Here is a 23,709-nt window from a genome sequence, read left to right as displayed (position 1 = left end):
TGGACATAATCACTAATACAGCTTAGCGATATCCATGTTCTGACTTTGAATTGCAAAAATACTTACAACAAAACAGTTTTAATTAGTTCTGCTAAGGAGACAAAGTTTTTATATATATATATATATATATATACATATATACACACACACACACACACTTCACAGAAGTCAAGGAAGTGTGGACCTCCATGTTAGTACAGAAGTTCAACAGTTCTGTATGTTGTATAACCACTTATTCTACGCTAAACACAAAGGAGTTTGTTAAAACAAAGTTCATTCTGAAAGCTAGTTCACCCTGGAATATGGCCAGACACTGCCAAAATTCTGGACTTTAACAATTCTAACTTCAAATCATTAGTTCAAATAAAGTGGCTTTTTTTGAGATCCAGGGAATCTGATTTGTAGGAATTTCCCTGAAATCTGTTTTGTATTAACAAGGCAAATATTTGAAGTTTTTATACAGCAATTTTGTCAGATAAAATTGGGTTCCTACTAAAGGAACTTTGACAGTAGTATATTTGCATAATAGCAACTACAATAAATCAAATTAAAAGGAATGGTTAGCATAATGACAAGGAACACAAACAGGGTCCTGTGCAAATAAATTGGAGGAAAACATATGGCCCTCACTCACTGTCTTTTCTGATCAAAGGGAGTTTCTACAAGTTAACATTTCCAAACTAATTTCATCAGTCTGGCTGTGATTTAAAGGAAGCACTCCGAGTGGCAAGGAGGTATGGTGTGGTGTGTGTGTGTGTGTTTTGTTTTTTTTTTTTTTTTTTTTTTTTGTTAAACAAGCCAGTATATTCTAGAGCTGTCTGGAGATATGAAAGTTCAGTACTTTCTCTTAAAGAAAAAAATGCAAAAGTCTTAAGTTAAAACTAGAAATAGTATGTGTAATGAGTATGGATTTGTCTGCTTCTCTATGCTTCTTTTTCTGTCACTGTGCTTAGACTTGTTCATCTGTATGACTATAAGCTCTAGGATGTTGTTGAAAGTTCTGAAGGTGCACTCTAAGGGTATGTCAACATAGCAAAGAAAAACCCACGGGTGGCCTGTGCCAGGCAACTCGAGCTTATGGGGCTCGCACTGCAGGACTATTTCACTGCCCTGTAGACACCCAGGCTCTGGGACCCTCCCACCCTGTGCTTTTTTCTTTGCTGTGCAGACATACCCTACGCATGTCTCGCAAGAAACAAGCTTAAAAGAACTGTGAAATAGCAGTAACTATCCCTTAAGCAGGGCAGGCAGACATTGGCTGAAAACATGGGTTTCCTAGTCAAAGCTTGGGCTACTGACCAAAAGAACTGGCTTAGAAAGTAGTGGAAATCAGAATGTTTCAAAGACAGGCATATTTTATTTTTGTTAATGAATTAGAGTCCTTATTACCATTCTGAAAATTTTTATTGCTTCCAAAGCCAACTCTTTTGGTTCTACTTTGCCTCAAACTAGATCTCTGCTGGGAAGTACTGATGAAATGGCAGATTCCACAAAGATGCACAACTCTATTTTCTAAAAGTACTGAACAATTTATTGTATTTTTGAAAGATTTTAATAGTTATGTATATACTTATGAATGTTGTTTACAAGGTCTAAGAACTTATCTAGAGTTTTCATTTAGTGCTACTGTAATTTGTTTCCAAATGGTTAATGAAACAGCAGTTAAGCTGATTTACCCAGCATCTGTATGATCTCTCGAGGTCCTTTCCAGTCCTATGATTCAAGGAGTCATCTGGTCCAGTCCCCTGCCCTCACTTGAAGGTTTATATGAAGTCTGATTCTTGAGAATACAGCAAGCCTTAGGAAGACTATAGAAAGTATATTCTTTGACAGTCTTGCTTTTTCTAGCCTGTATCACTGAACATTATGTGCCCAAGAATTACTATTTCCAGTCATGGATCAGTGCTAATTTTCTTCCCTGCTGGTTTATATTAACTTTTCAAGGGACCTTGAAACTTGAGAATCCAATCTCATGTGCCACCAGGGCTAGAAATATACACTATCTACCGCTACGATGTATGGATTCCCAGGGATACAGAGCATTCATTTTGAAATCTTAACGGGTAAAAAGTCACAGCACCTTTAAAAATGAGGATATTAAAGTTACCAGAACCCCACCACTCCTACCAGGATTTGTGACCAATATCTTCATGTGACACAAGGTGAGAGATAATCTTCTTTATAATAGAAAGCTAAGACTTCCAGTATTTAAATTTTTTTGAATTATCTGGCTTTTTTCATTTTGAGTATCATGTTCACTATTAAATAAAATCAAGATTGTGGCAATAAGTGTTATATGTAATATAGACAGCAATATTTGTCTACATAAATTAAGGCATAAAGAAGACACAACGAATGTCTGTCTGATAAACACACATGCAGAATATTTTAAGTATTAGACACAATTATGTTGAACTTTAAGGTTGCAGAGTTAAACACTCAAATGTTCAGAAATGCCAGATTTAAGTTTACTGGTGTAACCTTCATTCTTCCCCCTTATGCATATGCATGATACAGTCTTTAATTATATGGTTGCATACTATATTTTTTTTCTTTCGGTGCTTAAAAAAATTACACTGGTCCTGAAATATTTTTATGGGTCCATCTGAAGCTCTATTAAGGATCCCCACTTGGTTGAACCACATCTTGGCCTCATTAACGGTGCCTTCCCAACCCATGTAAACTAAACCACAGGGATTTTTACTGCACATCCATAACCTAGTGTTGCCATGCACTAAGCACAGCACCCATCAACATACAGAGCTCATGAAAAGAGCATTCCCCCCCCCCCCCCCCAAAAAAAAACCACTGAACTTGCTTTAAACAAGTTACTCAAGTATACTCAGCATAGAATCCCATTAATTGTGATAACATACTGGGTTACAAGAGTACCTAAAGTGACTTTAGAGCCAAATTTCAGTTGAGTCAATGAGACTAAGGCCCTTTGAAAATTTTACCCTTTTGCTTGTGTTTTTCCTGAGCATGCACTCTTGCTGCCTTCAACCTCATATATACTTTTTTTTAAATGAGCCTTATTCTTATAAACTGCAATTTTGTAGCCAAAGTGCACAAAAGTCAAACGACTCAGTCTCTAACATTGTGATATAGACAATGAATATTACTCTAAATACTAACACTAAGATGAATACGATTAAGTCTAGGCTTTCAAAAACAACAAGGAGTCTGGCGGCACCTTAAAGACCAACAGATTTATTTGGGCATAAGCTTTCGTGGGTAACAACCTCACTTCTTCAGATGCATAGAGTGAACAAAGTGAGGTTGTTACCCACGAAAGCTTATGCCCAAATAAATCTGGTCTTTAAGGTGCCACCAGACTCCTTGTTGTTTTTGTAGATACAGACTAACACGGCTACCCCGATTCTAGACTTGTTGTAATCTTAATTACGAAACCAAATATTTTGTAGTCTTTGGTGATTAGTTTACATTCATGTCACGTCACAGGAATTAATTAGCTCTGTTTCTAGGGAAACAGTTCAACGCAATGATAATGTGAAGACTACCAGGAATCATGTGCTCATAAATGTGCAGTGTTTATGCAGTCCTGCTCTGCTGTACAGTTTACACCATACTACAGGGTTTTGAGGCAGGTAATGTTGAATACCCAGAGAATAGAAACTTTTTTTAAAGTAAAAATACTGATTAGCCAATGCTTTATAAAACGGCCAATATTTTGCAGTGACCCACCAGAAAGTCTTATAAGGATTTTAGAGAGATGAGCTGCTATAAATCTGTTTTACACAAAGACTAAATGGGTTTTAAAAATAGCAGGCCACTTGGTTCTGTCTCCAGATCTCAAGAGCTAGCTATGCTAATACCACAAAACAATGTCCTCTCAATGATAAAATGAAACCTAACCCCCACACTTTCACTATTAAATGTGTTAAGAATGACAGTGTCATTAGAACTTGCAAATAGCCTGTAACTATATACAATTCCTATGTAACTGGAGAAAAAGGAAATCAAGTAATTGATATAGTGTCAAGCCTGAAAAAAATTGAACAAGTTTTTGCCTAATGGAGTTGCCTGGTAGAAAAAAATCCATCATTTAGAATGGATTGGAGATTACAATCTTAACTCTCATTGCTTACTAACTTTGACTGTCCCCTCCCCATCCTAAAAAAGTAAGCCTCCTTTTCAACTGAATTCTCATCTTGTCTCAAATGGGGGGTGTGTGTGTGGGGGGGGGGGTTTGTTTTTTTGTTTTTTTTTAAGTTTAATTTTTGAAGCAGATTGATCAAGGTGACTTTTAGAGTACAGAAATCATTACATATTTCAGACTTCAAAAACAAGTACTTTTCTTGAAACTAACTCAAACAGCCGCTATTTATGTGTTCAAACTTCAGGCATTTATAAGAACAAATGCGTAACCTTGTTTTGACAATTTTTCATTTAAAAATATTTAAGCTGTTTAGTCTTTCATCGTGAAACAAAGTTGTTGTTCACCATTGTCTGGATAAATCAGCTTGTTCTGAGACTCCTACAGAGATGCTTATTTTCCTAGAAGCTCTAACTTCCCTGGAAGACTGTTCTCTAGCAAATCTGCTAAAAAAACACAATATTCCCATCTGAAAAACACTCTCTGCTAAATGAAAACCCCTAATCCCTTCCCCCTCACTTCCTCTCAGTGCCACACCCAGTTCTTTTAACAGAAGACTCTGCATTGGCCATATGTCTCAAACTGAGATGTATGCATGTCAAGTGAACAATTCCTTTCTACCCTAACCCACTTTCCAGGGCCATGCTATATTTCAATATTTAAAAAAAAAATCATCCTGAAGTGTGCCAATCTTCTGTATTGGGATATCGGAAGTTGGGAAGGAAAGAGCTATGTCATGATGCATAAAGCAGAAAAGGTAAGCACAGCCTCATGGGAAATACTAGACTATAAACATGGGGTTGCAGTATTTCAACACCTAGCATTTAAAATTCAAGACTTTCTAGAGAAGTTTGATTTCTTAAAACCATAATTTTTGCAGAGATTTATAATGGCTTTTTGCACTCCAGCATAAATCATCATCCTAGGACTCAAAAGCTTAAGCTTTTGTGTGCTAAGATGTGCTTTTTTAAAAAAGGGCATTCCAAAAATGTTTTCCTTAACTGTTTTACCAAAACTATGTTAAAACATTTTTTTTTTTTTTTTTTTTTTAAGTTTACCTTTATGCAAGGGTGACTTGATTACAGTTTAAGCCTCTACATGGGAAACAAATATTTAATAATAGGCTCTTCAGTCTAGCTGGGAAAGGTATAACACAATCCTATGTCTGTCTTCATCTTCCAGCCAAACTCAGACTGGAAAAAAGATATAGATTTTTGACAGTGAGGGTAATTAACCACTGGAAATTTTAGCAAGGGTCGTGGTGGATTCTCCATCACTGGTTACTTTCTAAAATAAAAATTGAATGTTTTGCTAAGATGTAGAAATTATCCTGGCAAACTTCTATGGCCTGAGTTTATACAAGCACTCAGACTAGATGATCACAATGGTCCCTTCTGGACTTGGAATCTAATCTATGAATCCACTTGCTGTCTGACTTTTTTTGCATTTCATTGGAGAGTTTCTATCCACTTTTAATATTTGCACACCAGCTCTGTACTGAAATATTTAGGTTGCAAATGATGCAGGATGATGACTAGGACAAGACAAATCTAGCCTTGTGTTAGATGTAGTATATAACCATACCAAAAAGGTGCAATGTGGGGGAGGACAGAGATACCTGATGTTTAAGTAAAGCAAAGAGACCCCAGCCTGGCACAGATGTTTTAGTGGTGTGGAACAATGATTAAGCAGGGTTAAAACCTTATGTTCATTCTCAGCCAGCCAGTTTTTCAGTATCCCAGAAAGGGATCTCAGCTGGCTGAGAACGAACATAATGGTTTCACAGTCCTTAACGAACACTCCACAAATCAAGCTTAGAACTTAGTTACCAATGCTTTTTACAGCAACTAGTTTAGCTGTGCTTATATTCTACTTAATTTTTTTTTTTTTTTAAATCGGAAGCACTGTCTTCTACTTTTTTTTAAAAACTTGTCTTTTATGTAAGACGAAGTTGATTTGGCGGTGAAGACTAAGTTGAGGTCTTCACTTCTGTACAGAAAGGAGGAGAGAATATTTATGGCAGAGGTCCCCAAACTGTGTGTGGTGTGCCCCCCTAGAGGGATGCAGAGGAAAATCCAGGGGGCATGATGGGGCCCAGGCCAGCCCCCACAGGGGGGTGGAGAGGGAGTGCCAGCCAGAGCCAGTGCCACTCCACTCCCAGCCCTCCACCCAGCCCTGCCCCCACAGCTCCACACCCAGACCTTCAGCTTTGCTTCCAGCCCCAGCTCTTGCCATCTTACCCCTGGCTGCGTCCCTCACCCCCAAGGCACGACCCTGCTCCCAGCTCCAGGGGCAGGGGTCACAGATGGGGTAAGGAGGGGGTGCGATCCTGAAAAGTTTGGGGACCACTGATCTAGGAATAAGGGATTTCAGATGTGCATCAGGATGGTGAGTCAGAATATTGGATGGTCTTCAGTCTTTGTGCAGAGTGGGTGGAGATATGGAGGCAACAATTACAGTTGGCATTGGCACATTAATGCTCTAGCTTTTTCCATATTTTAATTTTGAATTTTAAATATTCTGTCCAAATTTGTGGTTGGGGAATATTTAACATTTTGACCATGCTGCCTTCATCAGGAAATGTCTTTAAAGAGGTAAAGGGCCATGACTGTCGTCATAGTGAAGCACATGGTATACAGATATTCCAAGAAGTAACTAAAGGAAATTTATCCTCTTCAGATTCTTGGAAAAATAAGTCAAGTACTAGTTTGACTGACAGTACTCTAAAGCTTTTCAGATAGGAGCACTGCTGTTGCATGAGCTCTGAGAATGCACTGAATGAGACACTCAGTACATCTAAAAATTCTTAACAGTGGGTAAACTTAATTTATTCTTCTACTTCAGTAACTGCTAAACAAAGAGAAACACCCAAATTCTGACTCTGTATTCAAGACATCTAAGCTTCTTGGTTTGAAAGACTGAGTTAGAGAAATCTCATGGGCTAAAGATTTCTGCAGCTTTCTACTTCCTTCCAGTCAGTACAAAACCATCATTGTTTCTCATGAGTCAGATATATCCACCAGGAACTGCAGATGCCAGTGAGAATAGGTATTTTGAACCTCAAAGCTTAAATTTTGGGCAGAACATAAAATTATTTTAATCTGGGGTCTTGCTTTATCAATTTCTCAAAGTAATTGAACTTATGAATGTTTCTATTCATGCCAAAGTATGGGTTAAGTGAACAAGAAGTGTGAACTTTCCACTCTCAACATTCATCTTGACTCAAGTAACCATATTTCTTTAATGCCACCTGTTTAGCTAATACTCTGCATTAGGCACCAGATCTTTCAAACTAAGGAGATGCTCTGTTCATGAAAAAATAAGTTACACTACCTTTCTACTACTACATTATGGATTAAACTCCTGCTAAAGCCAGGATGACTATTTTTTTGATTCCCTTAATCAAGTTTCAATCTGACCAGCACCTCACCTGTATCAAGAATGGGAATGTCTTGGCAAACAGCAGTGTTGTATATCTTTGTCTATGAATCACACTTATAAAAATAATATATATGAAGTATTTCTATGCTTGTAATCTGGAAATGATATACATTACCATCCTGCATTCTCCAACAAATTCCGCACAATGGCCTGAGGTACTGAGCAGTTGTAATAACCCATGCCAATGTAGGACCTCCAGATTTTGTTCTTGTTTGCAATATTGTGTAGAGTTTCAAGGATTTCATTTTCACCTGATTGAAAAGAAAATGTTATGTTATACAGGAACAAATGTTAATTGTTTTAACTCAACGGCCTTGTTTGACTTAGTGTAGAAATGAGCAGTTAACAGTTTTAGAACAAACTAAGGGACGAGACAGTAGTAAATGAGGTATTAATCTAGCAAAATATTTAGGGAGAATGTAAGTCTACAGATCAAAATATTTTCTAAAAAGGAGCAGACTTGAGTAATGCTGACATTATACATTCACTTCCATTTTTCCTCTTCCCTTATAGGTTGCCTTTGTGAATAGTTGCACCCCACTAATCTCTTAACATGAAAGATTTAGTTTTAGGAAACTATTCTTTTCTTGCTTTAGTCCTACAATACTAATACAGTATAAGTTATTTAAACAAAGTAAATGCCACTATCACAGGATAAACCATTGCCTAAATCTTCATAAGATTCCAAACATTTTCCATCCTACAGAGGGAGAATGTTGTGGATTTTCAAACCCCACGTGCTTTCTGGGGCAGTTGTGTATGCATGAATACAGGCACTCCAGGAAGGGACCTTTACTCACCTGAAACTGGCAGAATCAACAGCTAGATGAAGCTGTACATCATTCATAATTAAGGTTTAGTGAACAGGTCATAAATAGATCTCAAACTTTCCTAGCTTCCTACCCAGGAACATCAGAGGCTAGAATACTAAGGAACTTTATTTTACCTTATTCTCAATAATAATAATATGCCATGTGCAGTGGTAATACAAAAGATTTCTCCCTTCATTTCTGATGCAGTTTATTCCAGAAGGAATTATAGAACATAAAACTGGGCAAATCAGGTCAGTTTCATAGTAGAGTAGGCTTTGGAATGGACCTCTCCACCTAAGTGAAAGGTTACAGGGCCATTAGCAGAAGACACATTGCAACTCTCACTAATCACAAATACGATAACGAAAATGTTTAAATTGTGGTGCAGATGAGTAATTGGTTCCCCCTCCTCCTCCACCACTATTGTATTCGTAAAGTCACATTTACAGCAACTGGTTCCCAGAGGTTAATGGCTTGAGGAAGTTGTTTTCGCAATTACTTCCAACAAGATGATCAGATTTGAATGGGATGGACCACTGCCATGGTGCCATGTCTGATTGGAATTCTCACACATGGTGATGTCATGGTGTCTTTTCTTCTTTATGTGGCTATAACCACGAGGCAATTTATGTGCAGGAAGTGGAGCATTTGTTCAATGCAGTCACAAAATGTGGTGGCCTAGATATTGGCCAATGACAGTATTTGTCATGTGGAGAGGCTGGCCTCAAAACATCAACTCTTTTCACAGACCGAGCTGTATGATACTTGATGACCATACTAACTGCCCTGCATTGTATCTGAACTGGTGAGCTAAAAGTGTGGTGGTTTTTCCCCCACCCCCACCCTGTATCACTACCAATACCTTGAGCAATCCATTCCTTGCAAATGCCCTCTTAAAGTGCATGGGTTTATCCAGCCCTGAGTAATCTTTCCTTTCTGATAAGAAGAGAGCAAGTTTAAAGCCAGAAGGGATCATTGTGATAACCTAGTCTGACTTCCTGCATGTTGCAAGCCACTGAACTTCATCCACTCACTCCTATACTAGGACCATAATCTCTGGCTAAGTTACTGAAGTCCTCAAATCAGGATTTAAAGACCTCAAGTTACAGAGAATCCACCTTTTGCTCTAGTTCAAACTAACAAGTTACTTATGCTCCATGCTGTGGAGAGAGGCAAAAAACCCAGGGCCTCTCCCAATCTGACTTGGGGGACAGGGAAGGGATTCCTTCTTGACCCCAAATATGGTTATCAATTAGACCCTGAGCATGTGGGCAAGACACACACACACCCCTTACCCCCCAGCCAGACACCTTGGAAAGAATTCTCTGTAGTAACTCAGAACCCTCCCCATCTAGCATCCCATCACTGGCCACTGGAGGTATTTGCTGCTAGCAGTCACCAGATGAGCTATGTGTCATTATAGGCAACCTCATCACATCACAGCTTCCATAAACTTAGCAAGCTCAGTCTTGAAACGAGTTAGGTTTTTTTGCCCCCACTACTCCCCTTGGGAGGTTATTCCAGAATTTCACTCCTCTGACTGTTAGAAATCTTCATCTAATTTCAAGCCTAAACTTGTTGATGGCCAGTTTAAATCCATTTGTTCTTGTACCATCATTGACCTTTAACATAAATAACTTCTGACTCTCCAGCGTTCATCCCTGGTGTATTTCGAGAGCAATCATATCTCTTGTCACCCTCTGTTTGGCTAGGCTAAACAAGCCAAGCTCCTTAAGTCTTCTCTCATAAGATAGGTTCTCCATTCCTGTGATCCTAGTAGCTCTTCTCTGCACTTGGTCCAATTTGAATTCATCTTTCTTAAATATGGAGACTAGAATTGAATACACTATTCCAGATGAGGTCTTACTAGTGCCCTGTATAATGGTATTAACACTTCCTTTTCTCTCCTGGAAATACCTCGCCTGATGCATCCTAGGACTGCATTAGCTTTTTTTCATGGCCGCACCACATTGGTGGCTCAGTCATCCTGTGATCAACCAATACATCCAGATCTTTCTCCTCCTCTGTCACTTCTGATATGTTCCCAGCTTATAGCAAAAATTATTGTAGTTACTCTAAGTGCACTCTGCACTATTACATTTCTAATATTCCAGTTTTCAAGGTCCTCCAGATCTTCTTGGGCCTCCTCCATATTGGCAATACCTCCCAACTTTGTGTCATCTGCAAACTTTATTAATATTCCCCCATTTTGTACCAAGGTCATTAATGAAAATGTTAAATAAGATGGGTCCCAAGACTGATCCTGAGAAACTCCTCCTCCCTCCAGCCTGACAGGTCACCTTTCAGTATGACCCATTGTAGTCTCCCCTTTAATAGGGTTACCAGATAGCAACCATGAAAAAAATGGGATGGGGGGGTTAAATAGGTGCCTATATAAGAGTCCCAAAAAATGGGACTGTCCCTTTAAAAATTGGACATCTGGTCACCCTACCCTTTAACCAGTTTCTTACCCACCTTTCAATTCTCATATTAATCCTCATCTTTAATTTAATACAGTTCCACATGGGAAATTATCAAATACCTTACTGAAATCCAGGTAGATTGGATATACTGCATTTCCTTTTCTAAACATTGATTATCTTCACAAAGAAAGATCAAGTTGGTCTGGTACAATCAACTATGTTGTAATTTATCCTAATTTTTCCTCTATTTTCTGAACTACTTTCTCTTTCAAAATTTATTCCAAGACCTTGCATACAACTGAGGTCAAGCTAAGGGGCTTGGAGTTTCCTGGATCATTGCCCCCCCCCCCCCGCCCTTCTTAAAAATAGGTACTATATTAGCAATTTGCCAGTCAGAGGTAACAGCCCCCAAGTTGTCAGATTCATTAAAAATCCTTGCTAATGGTCTTGCAATTTCATGTGCCAGTTCACTTAATATTCTTGGATGGCAATTATCTGGGCCCCCTGACCTGGTCCCATTAAGCTGTTTTGAGTTTGACTTCTACCTTAGATATAGTAATTCAGACTTCTATATTTCCATTCCTATTAGCCACCCTGAAGCTACCCTTAAGTTCCTTATTACCTTTATTAAAAACAGAGGCAAAGTATTCATGTAAGTGTTGGACCAGGCCTAGATTATCTTTAATCACCACTCCATGCTCAGTGCTTAACAGTCCCACTTTTTTCGTTTTCTTTTTATTTATATGGCAGAGGTGGCCAAACCACAGCTCTTTTACAGTTAAAGTGTGGCTTGTGGAGCCACCCACATTCTCTGCCCCCCCCCCCCCAATTCTCCACCTACCAGACTGGGGTCTGGGAGCTTGGGGCTTCTGCCCTGCAGCAGGGTGGTGGGGCTAGGGACTTCTCAGAGCTTCAGTCCTGCAGGGTGTGCCTGCTGGGGCTTCAACAAGAGCAGGCCTCTCACGGGGCTGAAGCCTTGAGCCCCAGCTCACAAACTTCTGACAATTTGTCATATTCAGCTCAGAGGGTAAGTAAGCTTGGCCACCCCTGTTTATAGGATTAAAGAAGCTTTACTGTTGCAAGATCCAATTCTGCGTGGCTTTTGGCAGTTCTCACTTTTTCTCTATGCTTTCTGACCGCCAAGAGGTAACTTTCCTTGCAGATCCATCCCATCTTCCATTCCTTGTAGGCTCTCTCTTAACCCATTTGAGATGTTTGCTCATCCAGCTTTGTCTGCAACCTTTCACTATGAATTTTTTCCCCCTGCTTAGGGTACAGGTTTCAGATAGTTTCTGAAACTTTGACTTGAAGTAATTCCAAGCTTCTTCCACATTCAGATCCTTCAATCCAGTCCACTTCCCTTAATTCTTCCAGGTCTGCCCTTTTGACATGGACCCTATTTGCAGACTTATTTTTATTTATCCTTCCATTTAGTTTAAACCAAATTAGATCATGATCACTCAAACCAAGATTGTCCTCTACAACCATTTCTTCTATGTGGCCCTAGTGACTTGCTAATACTAGATCTAAAATGGCATCACTTCTTGTTGGTTCAGTGACTATTTGAAGAAATCTGTCAGCTATGACATCCAGGAATATCTGGGGTCTATCACTATTAATAGCATTTGTCCTCCAATTTACATTTGGGAAATTGAAGTCTGCTGGGAATTGTGTGATTATGGGATTTTTTTCATTAAAAAAATACTGAAGATGTTTTTATTCATATCAAAATCTGATTCTGGCAGACTCCATTTTATTACCCAGACTCTTTATGTTGGTCTACGGACATCTTAGTTGTTTCTGTGTGGCGTCCCCCGATTCCTTGCTCGATTAGGTACAGTCATTCTGCTGCCAATATCACCTATCTGACCATTACTGTCAGTGGTCTTTTCTCTTGGATGTCTGTTCCTTTCTCCATTGCTGTATCTTCTTATTTGATTTTCCTCCCGCTAGTATTTAGAAGCGGGAATGATGATTACACGAGCATCTCTCAACAGTGTTCCCAGAATTACTAGTCTAAAAGCTCTTTTAATCAGTTGTGCCAATCTCCATCCAAGAAGTCTATTTCCCTTTCTAATCAGGTGGAGTCCACCCCATAAGAACGCTCCTCTGTCCATGGATGCCTCTCAATGGTCAAACATCCCAAATCTCTCCTTCATCGTACCATTGCCTAAGCCATCTGTTGATCATCATAATCTTGTCTTCCCTTCACTCTCTTCTTCTAGGGATAGGTTGAATCCCAATGAAGATCACCCGAGCTTCCATTTCTTTAAGCATCTTCCCCAGCATGGCATAGTTTCCCTTGATAGATTCTTGCTGGAATGCATCATTATTTGTTCCAACATGAAGAACAAATCAGTGGATTCTTTCCTGCTCCTATAGGATCCTCTTCACTCAGGTCTACAACCTGTATCTTAGCTCCTGGCAACCAGCACACGCTTCTGTTCTCCAACTCCACTCTAGTGATAGGCCTCTACGTAATTGAGGACTCCCTACTAAGAACAGACGGGCTGCTTATCTGCCCTTCTTAGTAGGGAGCCCCTAGTTACACAGACCTTACTCTTCCTGGTGTTTGGTGCAAGTCTCCAGCTGTGAGTCTTCTGTTTTCACTAGCAATCTTCTGTGAGTCATCCTCTATTGTTCTGGGACTCCAAATCTCAAGGAATATAAATGTGTACTGGGGCCATGTACTCCTTGATGGAAGGCTTGTGCTCTAGAATACAGACTCATTTTAAAATAATATGGGGTTTCTAGTCCTCTAGGTGGTCAAGAGAACTTTGAAAATGTGAAACCTCTGTAAAAGATAGTCGTCTAAATCAGCCTACAGCAATTGATCTGGGTGCTAATTTTTGAAACCCACTACCAATTTAAGAGTCAATATTGCTAGCTGTTACACGGCAGACTGTTTTTAGGAGAAACCACCCACTAATATGCTAATTTTACAAACCCAAATTGTCTAAAATTGCCAAAATCCTAAAGGTTTCCTTCCCAGCTATCAATCTTCAGTTTCTCCACTCCGCCTCTCAATTTATTGTGCCATTATGTCTTGTCAAATTTTTTTTTTTTATGGCAGATCAAGAACTGTCTGGCTTCAGATGCTGCTACTGCCTTAGTATCCCTTCTTCCCCAGACTTCATAATGTGGTGTTTACATAATAAACCAGACTTCTAGAAGGGGGAGAACTATTAACAACATTCAAAACACCACAATTCTTCCGGATCACAATCCTAGTTGCAGAGTTCTTATGCCTTTTCCTGCTGAAACTTCACTCCAAGCAAACTTGCTCCCCCTAGCCTTCTGCTTCAGAACTAAGGAGAGCTTCAGTATAAAGCAGTGGTTTTCAAACTTTTTTTTTTTTTTCTGGCAACCCAGTTGAAGAGAACTGATGCCTGCTACTCAACGGAGCTGGGGATAAGGGATTTGGAGTGTGGGAGGGGCTCAGGGCTGGGGCAGAGGGTTGGGGTGAGGGCTATGTGGTGAATGCTGAGCTGGGAATGAGGGGTTCATGATGTGGGGGGGGGGTCTGGGCTGGGGATGAGGGGTTTTGGGTGCAGGAGAGAACTTTGGGTTTGGGGGGCTCAGGGCTGGGGCAGGGGGTTGGGGTACAGGAGAGGGTCAGGGATCTGGGCTGGGGGTGCAGGCTGTGGGATGGGGTTGAGGGATTTGGGGTGCAGGAAGGGGCTCTAGTATGGGGGAGTGCTCAGGCAGCTCCTGGTCAGCGGCACAGTGGGGGTGCTAAGGCAGGCTTCCTGCCTGTCCTGGTACCGCGGACCATGCTGCACCCTGGACCCAGCCAGCAGCAGGTCCACCTCCTAGGTGGAGGCATGCAAGCGGCTCCATGCACCTCTTGCCTGCAGACACCGCCCCCCAGCTCCCATTAGCAGATTCCCAGTCAATGGGAGTGCGGAGCCAGTGCTCTGGGTAGGGGCAACACGCAGAGCCCTGTGGCCTCCCTGCCTAGGAGCCGGACCTGTTGCTGGCAGCTTTCGGGGCGCAGCACAGTGTCATAACAGGTAGGCACTAGTCTGCCTTACCTGGGCAGCACTGGTGATGGGACTTTTAACCTGAGCTCTAGTTCTTTTATATCCTGCAGCAAGCCTGACTGCTAGTCATGTTCCCATTACGTGGTCCTGAACTGAAATGTAAACTAGTTGCAGGTGAGGCTGAAACCTAGACTCTCTTAATGTGTCAGCTCACCCTACGAGTGGCAAGTACTGAATTTAAGAGATGAATAAGGTTACTGCAGTGGTTTATATAAATTTAAATTTTAAAATGGAGAATTTCCACTTTGCTATCCCTGAGTGCTGCCAAATCCAGGGATCTCGTTGCAGAATAGGGGTCTAATTTGCCCATGAATACACAGGCCTTGAAAACAAATTGCACTCCTGCATATTAGTCTTCTCTGAAGACAGGCTCTAGGAACAAGACTAGTGACAGTGGTCACAATATACAACATTTGTATGTATTATTTATACTTTGCAATGTAAACACTCTGGTCTTAGATCACAGATTTATTTTTCCTCTCCAGGTAGTGAAATAAGAAAGCATCATACTAAACTAGGCAAAATAAAACTGATAAATGAATAGATTTAAGAAACACATGGAAGTCAGCCAGCACACTCAACCTCCTGCTGCCAGTTTTCTAGGGCAGCACAGATTAAATGCTTAATCTTCACTCTCTCCACTGAAAATAGTCCTGTAATCCTTCAAGTACCTTAACTGACAAATCTTTTCTGCTGAATAAATAAATGCAGTTGACCTTGTTTCTTTCCTTAATTCAGTGTATAACATCATCAGAGGCAATACTAACAACAGCAATCATTAGTCTCATGGTATTGTTATATCCGAATCATGGAAGAGAACACTGCAGCTTCTGACAGGAGTTCAATGTTCACATTTATGGATTTCACAACTTCAACAAACAAGCTGCTGCTTTTTAGCAGCAAGAGCCTTACGTAACTTTCCAATTTCTTCCCCCTCTCCCTCCTGTCTCTCTAACACACCCATCTGATTTATGCTTTCTAGAAGCTATAAACCACTTAGTTCTTTGTGTGATCTATATTGTTTCTTTCACAGCTTTGCTTAGATGACCTGATTTTACTTATTTGAGACCAACTAATCTATGTAAGATGACAGTCTGAAATCAGAGCTCTGCATCTTTCCACTCCCATCCCACACAGTTCTACTTATCTGAATGTTGTTCTCCCACTTTGTCACTAAGGAACAGGTAACACACATCTTTGTATGACAAATGATGCTAAAGAACAGTCTCACGATAGGTCTAAGAATGCCCAGTTCTGGAATGTTTTAAAAGAACAGGCACCAGTCCATGCACACATAGCTCAGAATCATTTAATCCATAAACACTGGAGTGGCAAAACCCACTGTCCATCTTGGATGGAGAAGCACCAGAGTAGGCGGGGAAGGGCTCTGCTGGCAGTAAAAATGTGGCCACTGGTCAAATGACACTGAAAGGCAGGGACGGAGGACAGCAGTAACACATCACAGAACAGATAGCAGAAGAGCATGGATCTGAGGTTGAGCCATAACCAAAAAGCAAATGCCAACTAACAATCTGTTTTGGTGAATATATAACACTCATTTCACTCCTGTGATGCAATGCCAATCAAACAAACCTCAGTAGAATTATAGCACCTTAATTCACAATTAATGTATGCCAAGTCAAATAATGTTTTATTGGTTAGTAGTTTAAACTTCCTAGATGTGGTCCCTTGCCCACTAAACGCTGACAGAAAAGAGACACTGCACAGAACAATGAAAAGGTAAGGAGAGTGCTCAATATTTATTTATTTTTACTTAATGTACGTGGAACATCACAGGTGCCAGGAGGAGAGAAGGAACTGTCAAGGACATCTTATGTACCCTGGATTCTGTTTGGGAGGGGAAGCCAGTGTCAGGGTTTTTTTCCTCTGGAAAGAATCTCTATTCTTTTATAGAAATCTTCACACTGTATTGATTAAGCATAGTCCTATTTCAGATTTACCACAGCAATGACATTTCCTTCCCCCTCTTCCATCCACCCACTGGCCTTATCTACATTAAGGCCACATCTATACCAGGAACACTCTACCAATATGGGAATACCAGTATTTTATGACAATATAAATGGCATCAATGCTAGGAGAGCTTCTCTGGTAAAGCTGTGCTTTTACCTGTATACCTTATTCCACTAGCCCGAAGTGAAAGAGCTATAATTGTGAAAGTGAACATTTGTGGATATGACTGCATCACCAGTGGCTTCTGTCAGCACAGTTATATTGGTTACGGAAGGGATCGCACCTCTCAACACCACTGACATAACTATTCTGATAAAAGCCTATAGTATAGATGTGGCCAATGAAATTTAGAACTTATAGCTCACTTCTAGAGTAATTTCACTGATAACAGTGCAAGATATAATGCAGACAAGTCTTCTACATCTTTGCTACTGCCACATCAGGACTTGAGAGAGTGTACTTCACATTTAACTACAGGTGCCCAAAGCCACATGTCATCCCTCCAGAGCCATACCACTCCCCTATGCCCATTTCCTCATTAGGAGATCATCTTTATTGCTGGATCAGTTACACTTAGTTAATATCAAGGCCTTGTCTATCATTGAAAGTTTTATCAGTTCTACAGATATAAACTCCTGTGTTAACACTCTTATTGCAGTCTGAGTGGCTTTTTTTCCAGGTTAGTTTAAACCCTTTGCTAAGTAACATATGCTAAATATAAAGCACCACTTGTATTAGAATAATTGTTCACATGGGGGTGGAGGAGTTATACTGGTATAAATTATATTGTCTTAAATTCACACTTATTCTGGAGAGAGAGAAAAAAAAAAAAAGCAACCCTCCCACATAGACAAAGTCCAAGAAGGTATACCACTACCATAAGCTAAAATAAGGCAGAAGTTGAAAGCACTCAATTCCTGCTTATTCTGGATGAGTGGAGGTTTGGAGTTTTTGTTTTGTTTTTGTTTTTTTAAAGATGTGTATCCAACCCAAACTTTGACTTCAGTGGGACTTCAGTACATGCTTGAATGCTTTCCTGAACTGATCCGTATTCTCTGGAATAAAAATATTCTGTGTATATTTTTAAAAGCCCTGTTACACAAGAACTATTGACCTAGTCCCAACAGTCACATTCGGAAAGGGTTAGCTATTTAAAATGATCAGGTTTAACAAAAAATACTAATAGAGATTACTTGCCCCACTCCTACATAAAATGTGAAAATTCTGCGTACATTTTGTGAAGTGTTAGGAGAAGGAAATTTTTTTTTAGTTCATCTAATGTTTTAAATTAAATGTAATTCTCAAACAAAAGTGACTTTCCACACTTATCTTATAGATTAAAGGGAAATAATACATACATACCACATTTCTATAAGAAATTCTACTTGATAGCTAGAAAGACAGCCTTCCCTACATTAGCTAGAAGGCAAGTTTGATCTAGCTCTTCTGGGTACAATTTGTTCAGTACCAAGTTACACAGTTTTAGACAGAGCTTTCTAGTAGATCTTTAAACAAATATTGTCTTCCACCAGCAATACAAAGGAAGACATGCAATAGACATGGAATGCTTGCCACATTACAAAAGTGGGCAAATTCTCATACTGCCCCATCATAACACAAGGGGGAGGGAGGGAGAAGGGAAGGAGGACAAAAAAGTGGCAATGCACAAATGGAAAAAGCTATTTTTGAATCCCACGTGGTGCCTGGATCAAAACAATAATTCAAACAATGGGAAATAGCAAAAGGCACAAATGAAAGTTTTGTGCTCTAATGAACTGGAGAATATATGCAAATATGTTTGAAGGGGATGGGATTAATTGAGGAAAAGCATGGCAACTTTAACATGGGTCTTTTGCAGAGCTCCTCAAAATCTGATTTTCAATTAACATAGTAGATACTATTTCCTCCAAACCATTTTATTGTTTCTTCATCCCAGAGAGGAACATTTACAGTACACGTGGGTACAAAGTGTTAAGGAACATCTAGTACACAGGCTTTTTTGATATGTAAACATGTTGACATAGTAAATGAGTTACTCATGTGTTTAAACCACACCATTACAACAATGAATCAATTGCACAATCTGTCCCCTTCTGCTTTCTAGTTGGGCTTCTGAAGTGCCTGAAATTTCCAGTTCACAAGCACAAACCTAAACTAAATCTGAACTGTATAGGTTTTTAAGTGTCATTGTTTAACAGAAAGTAGCAGGCAATAGTCAATTGTATTCCTCTAAAGTTTACTTTTCAAGAATCTCTTTTTTAGCATAATAGAAAAGATTAAAATAGGGTAACAGCTGGACTAGTCTCCAGTTAACTAAACAAGATGTTAGTAAAGGAGGTCTTATGAAGAAAATATTTCCAACAGTTGCCTGCCTCAGACAGCGAGTAGAAAGTAGTTATGATAGAACATCACTAAGGGCTGGTCCACACTGGGGCGGAGGATCGATCTAGGAAACGCAACTTCAGCTACACAAATAGTGTAGCTGAAGTCGACGTTTCCTAGATCAAACTAAGTTTACTTACTGTGGGTCCATGCGGCGCAGGCAAGCTCCCCTGTCGACAGCGCTTCCTCCTCTCGGCGAGCAGGAGTTCCGCAGTCGACGGGGGAGCGCTTCTGGGATTGATTTATCGCGTCCAGATGAGATGCAATAAATCGATCCCAGAAGATCGATCTCTACCCGCCGAATCGGGCAGGTAGCGTGGACCTACCCTAAGGCCTGGTCTACGCTGGGAGGGGAGGGGGGGTTGGGGGAGGGGAAGAGTTGTCACGGAGTGTGGAGGAGACAAGGCCCTGAGGCATCCCCAGCTTCCTGCGACTCACCATGACTCCCAGCCAGCCAGTAAAACAGAAGGTTTATTTAGACGACAGGAACACAGTCCAAGACAGGTCTTGCAGGTACAGACACCAGGACCCCTTTAGTTAGGTCCATCTTGGGGGGGGCCCCAGGGACACCACAGCCCTGTTGGGAGGCCTGAGCCCCCTCTGGGCTCCCCTCTCCATTTCCCAGCGAGCTCCCAACTGAAACTCCCTCCAGCCATCTCACTCAGCCTTCCCCCAGCTCCTCCCCCAGCCTGTGTGTCCTTTGTCCAGTTTCCGGGGCAGAGGTGTTACCTGGCCTCCAACCCCCCTCCTGGGTTCTCATGTTACGTGCTCAGGTATCCTCCCTCAAGGAGAGTCTCCCATCCTCCACGTAGACAGTCCCAGCAAAACTCCCCTGCAACCTTCCCAGGTCAATACTCCCCATTCAGCATTCAAAGAACACATTAAGAACATTCCCACTTCATCACAGGCGGGAATCGACCTAAGATATGCAACTTCAGCTACAAGAAGAATAGCATAGCTGAAGTCCACGTATCTTAGATCAACTTACCTTGCATCCTCACAGCATGGGATCGACTGCTGCCACTCCCATCGACTCCGCTTTTGCCTCTTGCTGCAGTGGAGTACAGGAGTCGAGGGCAGAGCGATCGGGGATCGATGTAGACGCGATAAATTGATCCCTGATAGATCAGTCACTACCTGCCAGTCTGGTGGGTAGTGTAAACATACCCTAACTCATACTTGCAATTGGGAGACCCATTATAAATTAACTATACAAATTAGCACGTGAGCATATTATAGAAAGGATAATGCATCAAAATGTACTTTAGTTTATTCTGACAACAGGTTAGTATTTAATTTATGATCACTTACAATGTATCAGTAAATGTAGTGTAGCATATTCAGTAAGTCTTAGCAGGTGCTGTAATGATGTTTTCTATTACTATTAAGTCTTTGAGAAGTGGGGAGAGACTGCCTTGTATGTGAGTTATTTTAAGAACTGTACATTAGTGAGGTTCTACTTCAGTTCATTTACAGTTTTAAAATGATCTGACAAATCTGATGAAAACACAAGTTACAAATATGCTTTGACTTTTAATAAAGAGACATTCCAATCCTAGACTATACTGACTAGCTACGTCACCATTAGGGAGATATTAAATTATCCCTACTTATGCAAACCATGAAGATAGTGAGGAGGAGTTTAAGATCACCCACTCTTTTTGAGAGGTGGGTAAAAATTATTTAAAAATAAAATACACCAATGCATCAAAGATTTAAATAAAATCTTTGAAATAACAGACTTGTCATCCTATTGTGTAATTCCTGGCTAGCAGTAGTCTTTTCAAGCTATAGCTATTCTGGCCGCTGCTTCTGTTCTGTGATGTCATCTCAAACTAAAAAGCAACAGAGGGTCCTGGGGCACCTTTGAGACTAACGGAAGTATTGGGAGCATCTGAAGAAGTGAGGAAAGCTTATGCTCCCAATACTTCTGTTAGTCTCAAAGGTGCCCCAGGACCCTCTGTTGCTTTTTACAGATTCAGACTAACATGGCTACCCCTCTGATACTTAATCTCAAACTAACCAGATTGAACTGGCCAGGAACCTTACAGAAGCTGCAGGGCCTAAAGTTTACACTTAAATTACAATTTGCTGATGAGCAATATTAAAAGGGAGCAAGAGGAATCAAAATAATTTATCCTACTTGCTAATATGATAAACACATACGCTAAAAGGTGATACTGATGTAGTGATTTTCAGGATGCTGGGCAGCTCTTAAGCTTTATGTTTTAGTGCAATTATTTAGTCAGTATGACTTTTAAAACGTTTTTTTGGCACCAGTGTGTTTTCCAGGAAGATATTGGCAAACATTTATTATGGTCTTTATGTACTAATGTAATTGTATATTTTTAAAAATATTCCCTCTAATTAAAGATTGGAGACCTCCTTAGTTGTAAGGACTTGAAATCCACAAGTTCTCCCATTATACTAACAGCACCTGTAAGCTTTGATTTATGACAATAGTAATTTGCTGAATTATACTAGTGCCCATTAGTACTATTATAGTTGAGTTTTAGGCTACTATTAAAAGTAACCTCTATATCCAAGTTAAATACCATTTTCAGATGACTAATTCAACTAGAAAAAAAATGGTGCTGGGTTGAAATACTGCAAACGGGTTTTCATCAAAATGGGTTCTACGTTTATCAGAGTACAAAAGGAACACCTTTGTTTCTCGTGATGTGCTGAATTCCGATTCCAGTTTTAAAAATGTATGCACATCGTTGATTCATACACTGGGATCAATCTCAAAAAAAAAAAAAAAAAAATAAAAAGCAGACTAAACTTCCAAATATAAATAGTTATTTTATGTATGGTACAGAAGCCTCCTAGTCTTTTTTGGTATTTTATTTAAAGATGTAAATTCTGAGCAACAGGTCTCAAGGTGTCACTCAGCATAGGAGGTAACTTGTAATAACTTGTGCTAGGGTGACTCAGATTTATGAACAGCAATTTTTAATCCATATCACAGTGCTTTCAGGGCAGGCCAAGGATTATTGCACTTCAGTTAACTCAACACACAGGATTCAGCCTGGAATGAGGTAGTCTCATCCTGCCGTAAAAGTTTTCTTATTTGTTTCAAATGTGAGAACAGGTACTTTTATGCAACCAACATACTGCTACAACTAGGCACAACATCACAGATTGAAGAGCAATACAGTATAGCACTGGGACGTTTGTTCTTGCTTTTTTGTGTTAAGTCCTGTTGCATTTTAGTGGAAATAGGTAGTTTTTTTGTTACAGTTTTTACACGATTTTAGTCATTAGACTAATTACTGGGATAAAGAAAAGCAAAACTGTAACTCCTCCGCTGAGCTATTGTAATGCTGATTAATTAGACTAGAAACAAGAGAGGCAAGGAGGGGGAGATTTTACACAAAGCTCCTACTGGCGTCCAGCGTGAAATGGTCACTTACAAATTTGGTCATCCATCTTCAGGGGCCGTCTCAGGCGGATGCTGGCAGGAACGGTTTTATCCATCAGCTCATCGATACTCTGAAAAAGGACATTCACGTGAGTACCGTGCGTTACCGAGCTTTCTGGCGGACAGCCTGCCCCAAGGTGCCCGCAAACTTTAAAAGAGTCTCCCCGTTGCCGGCTCGCATGCCGGCTCTTGGCGGGACCTTTGTTGAGACCCGTTTCCTTGGTAGCGGAGTCTCCGCGAGTCCCCGCTTCTCGCCCTTGTGCGCCTCGCTCGGGAACTCCCCTGCGGGCGGAGGGGGAGGCAGAGCCGGGGGGACGCGGCGGCGAAGTGGTTTTAGGGGGATGCAAAGACGCACACGCGGGTAGGAAGGGGGAGGGAAAGGGAGCAGGAAGACACGGGCGGAGCGGCCAAGGAGCCGGCAGGGACTTACCGCCAGACCCACAGTTTGCAGCATTTCCCGCTTCTCTTTGTCCCGGGGCCCGATATGCCGCTCGGAGAAGTCATCGTGCCGGGGCAGGAGCTGCTCGATGAACCGGGAGGACGGCGAGGCGGCGGCGCTGGTGTTGGGGGCGCTGCCCCCCGCCGCCGCCGCGCTCTGCTGCCCCCGCCATCCCCATCTGCCCGGGGGCTTCTTCCCCGCCAGGGCGCCGCCCGGGGGCAGGTGCAGAGCGGCCCCCCGGCCCACGAGCCGCCCCCACCAGCGGGCACAGGTCTGCATGCCGCTGCCGCGCCCGGCCAACTCCGCCCGGCCGCCGCACCTGCCGGGCACTTTGTGGGGAGACCCCAAGGCGCCGCCACCCGCAGAGCCCCGCGCCAATGGCAGCCCGAGGGGAGGGGCCGCCTGGCCCCGCCCCACACAGCCCGGCCCGCCGGGGCCACCTGCCGCTGTGCCCACTGCCACCGACAGGGCAAGATTCCCCTCAGCGGCTCAGCCCCCCCTCCCCCCCGCGGAGCCGCTTCCCCAGTCCGTCTTCTCCAGCCCCAGCCCCCTTCTCCCCCGCGGAGCCGCTTCCCCAGTCCGTCTTCTCCAGACCCAGCCCCCTTCCCCCCGCGGAGCCGCTTCCCCAGTCCGTCTTCTCCAGCCCCAGCCCCC

The 23,709-nt window shown here is 41.5% G+C and overlaps 1 protein-coding gene across 2 annotated transcripts in view; it reads right to left on the bottom strand.

The window, feature by feature from the left end:
* The window catches only part of GLDC (glycine decarboxylase), a 69,455-nt gene extending 46,062 nt beyond the window's left edge, over positions 1-23,393 (bottom strand). The window contains exons 1-3 of one of the 2 annotated variants that reach the window (XM_034774604.1): positions 23,047-23,393; positions 22,609-22,687; positions 7,674-7,809 (exon numbers count right to left, since the gene is read on the bottom strand). In XM_034774604.1, coding sequence (XP_034630495.1) covers positions 7,674-7,809; positions 22,609-22,687; positions 23,047-23,334 — 503 coding nt within the window. In that variant the 5' untranslated portion in view covers positions 23,335-23,393. Of the gene's footprint in view, positions 1-7,673; positions 7,810-19,630; positions 19,816-22,608; positions 22,688-23,046 lie in introns of those variants that run through there. The other variant, XM_034774605.1, reaches the window with a different exon arrangement.
* Positions 23,394-23,709: the final 316 nt, after the last annotated feature.

This window comes from Trachemys scripta, chromosome 6 (assembly GCF_013100865.1).
Source record: "Trachemys scripta elegans isolate TJP31775 chromosome 6, CAS_Tse_1.0, whole genome shotgun sequence".
Taxonomy (NCBI): domain Eukaryota; kingdom Metazoa; phylum Chordata; order Testudines; family Emydidae; genus Trachemys; species Trachemys scripta.
This window is presented reverse-complemented; position numbering and strand designations above follow the sequence as displayed.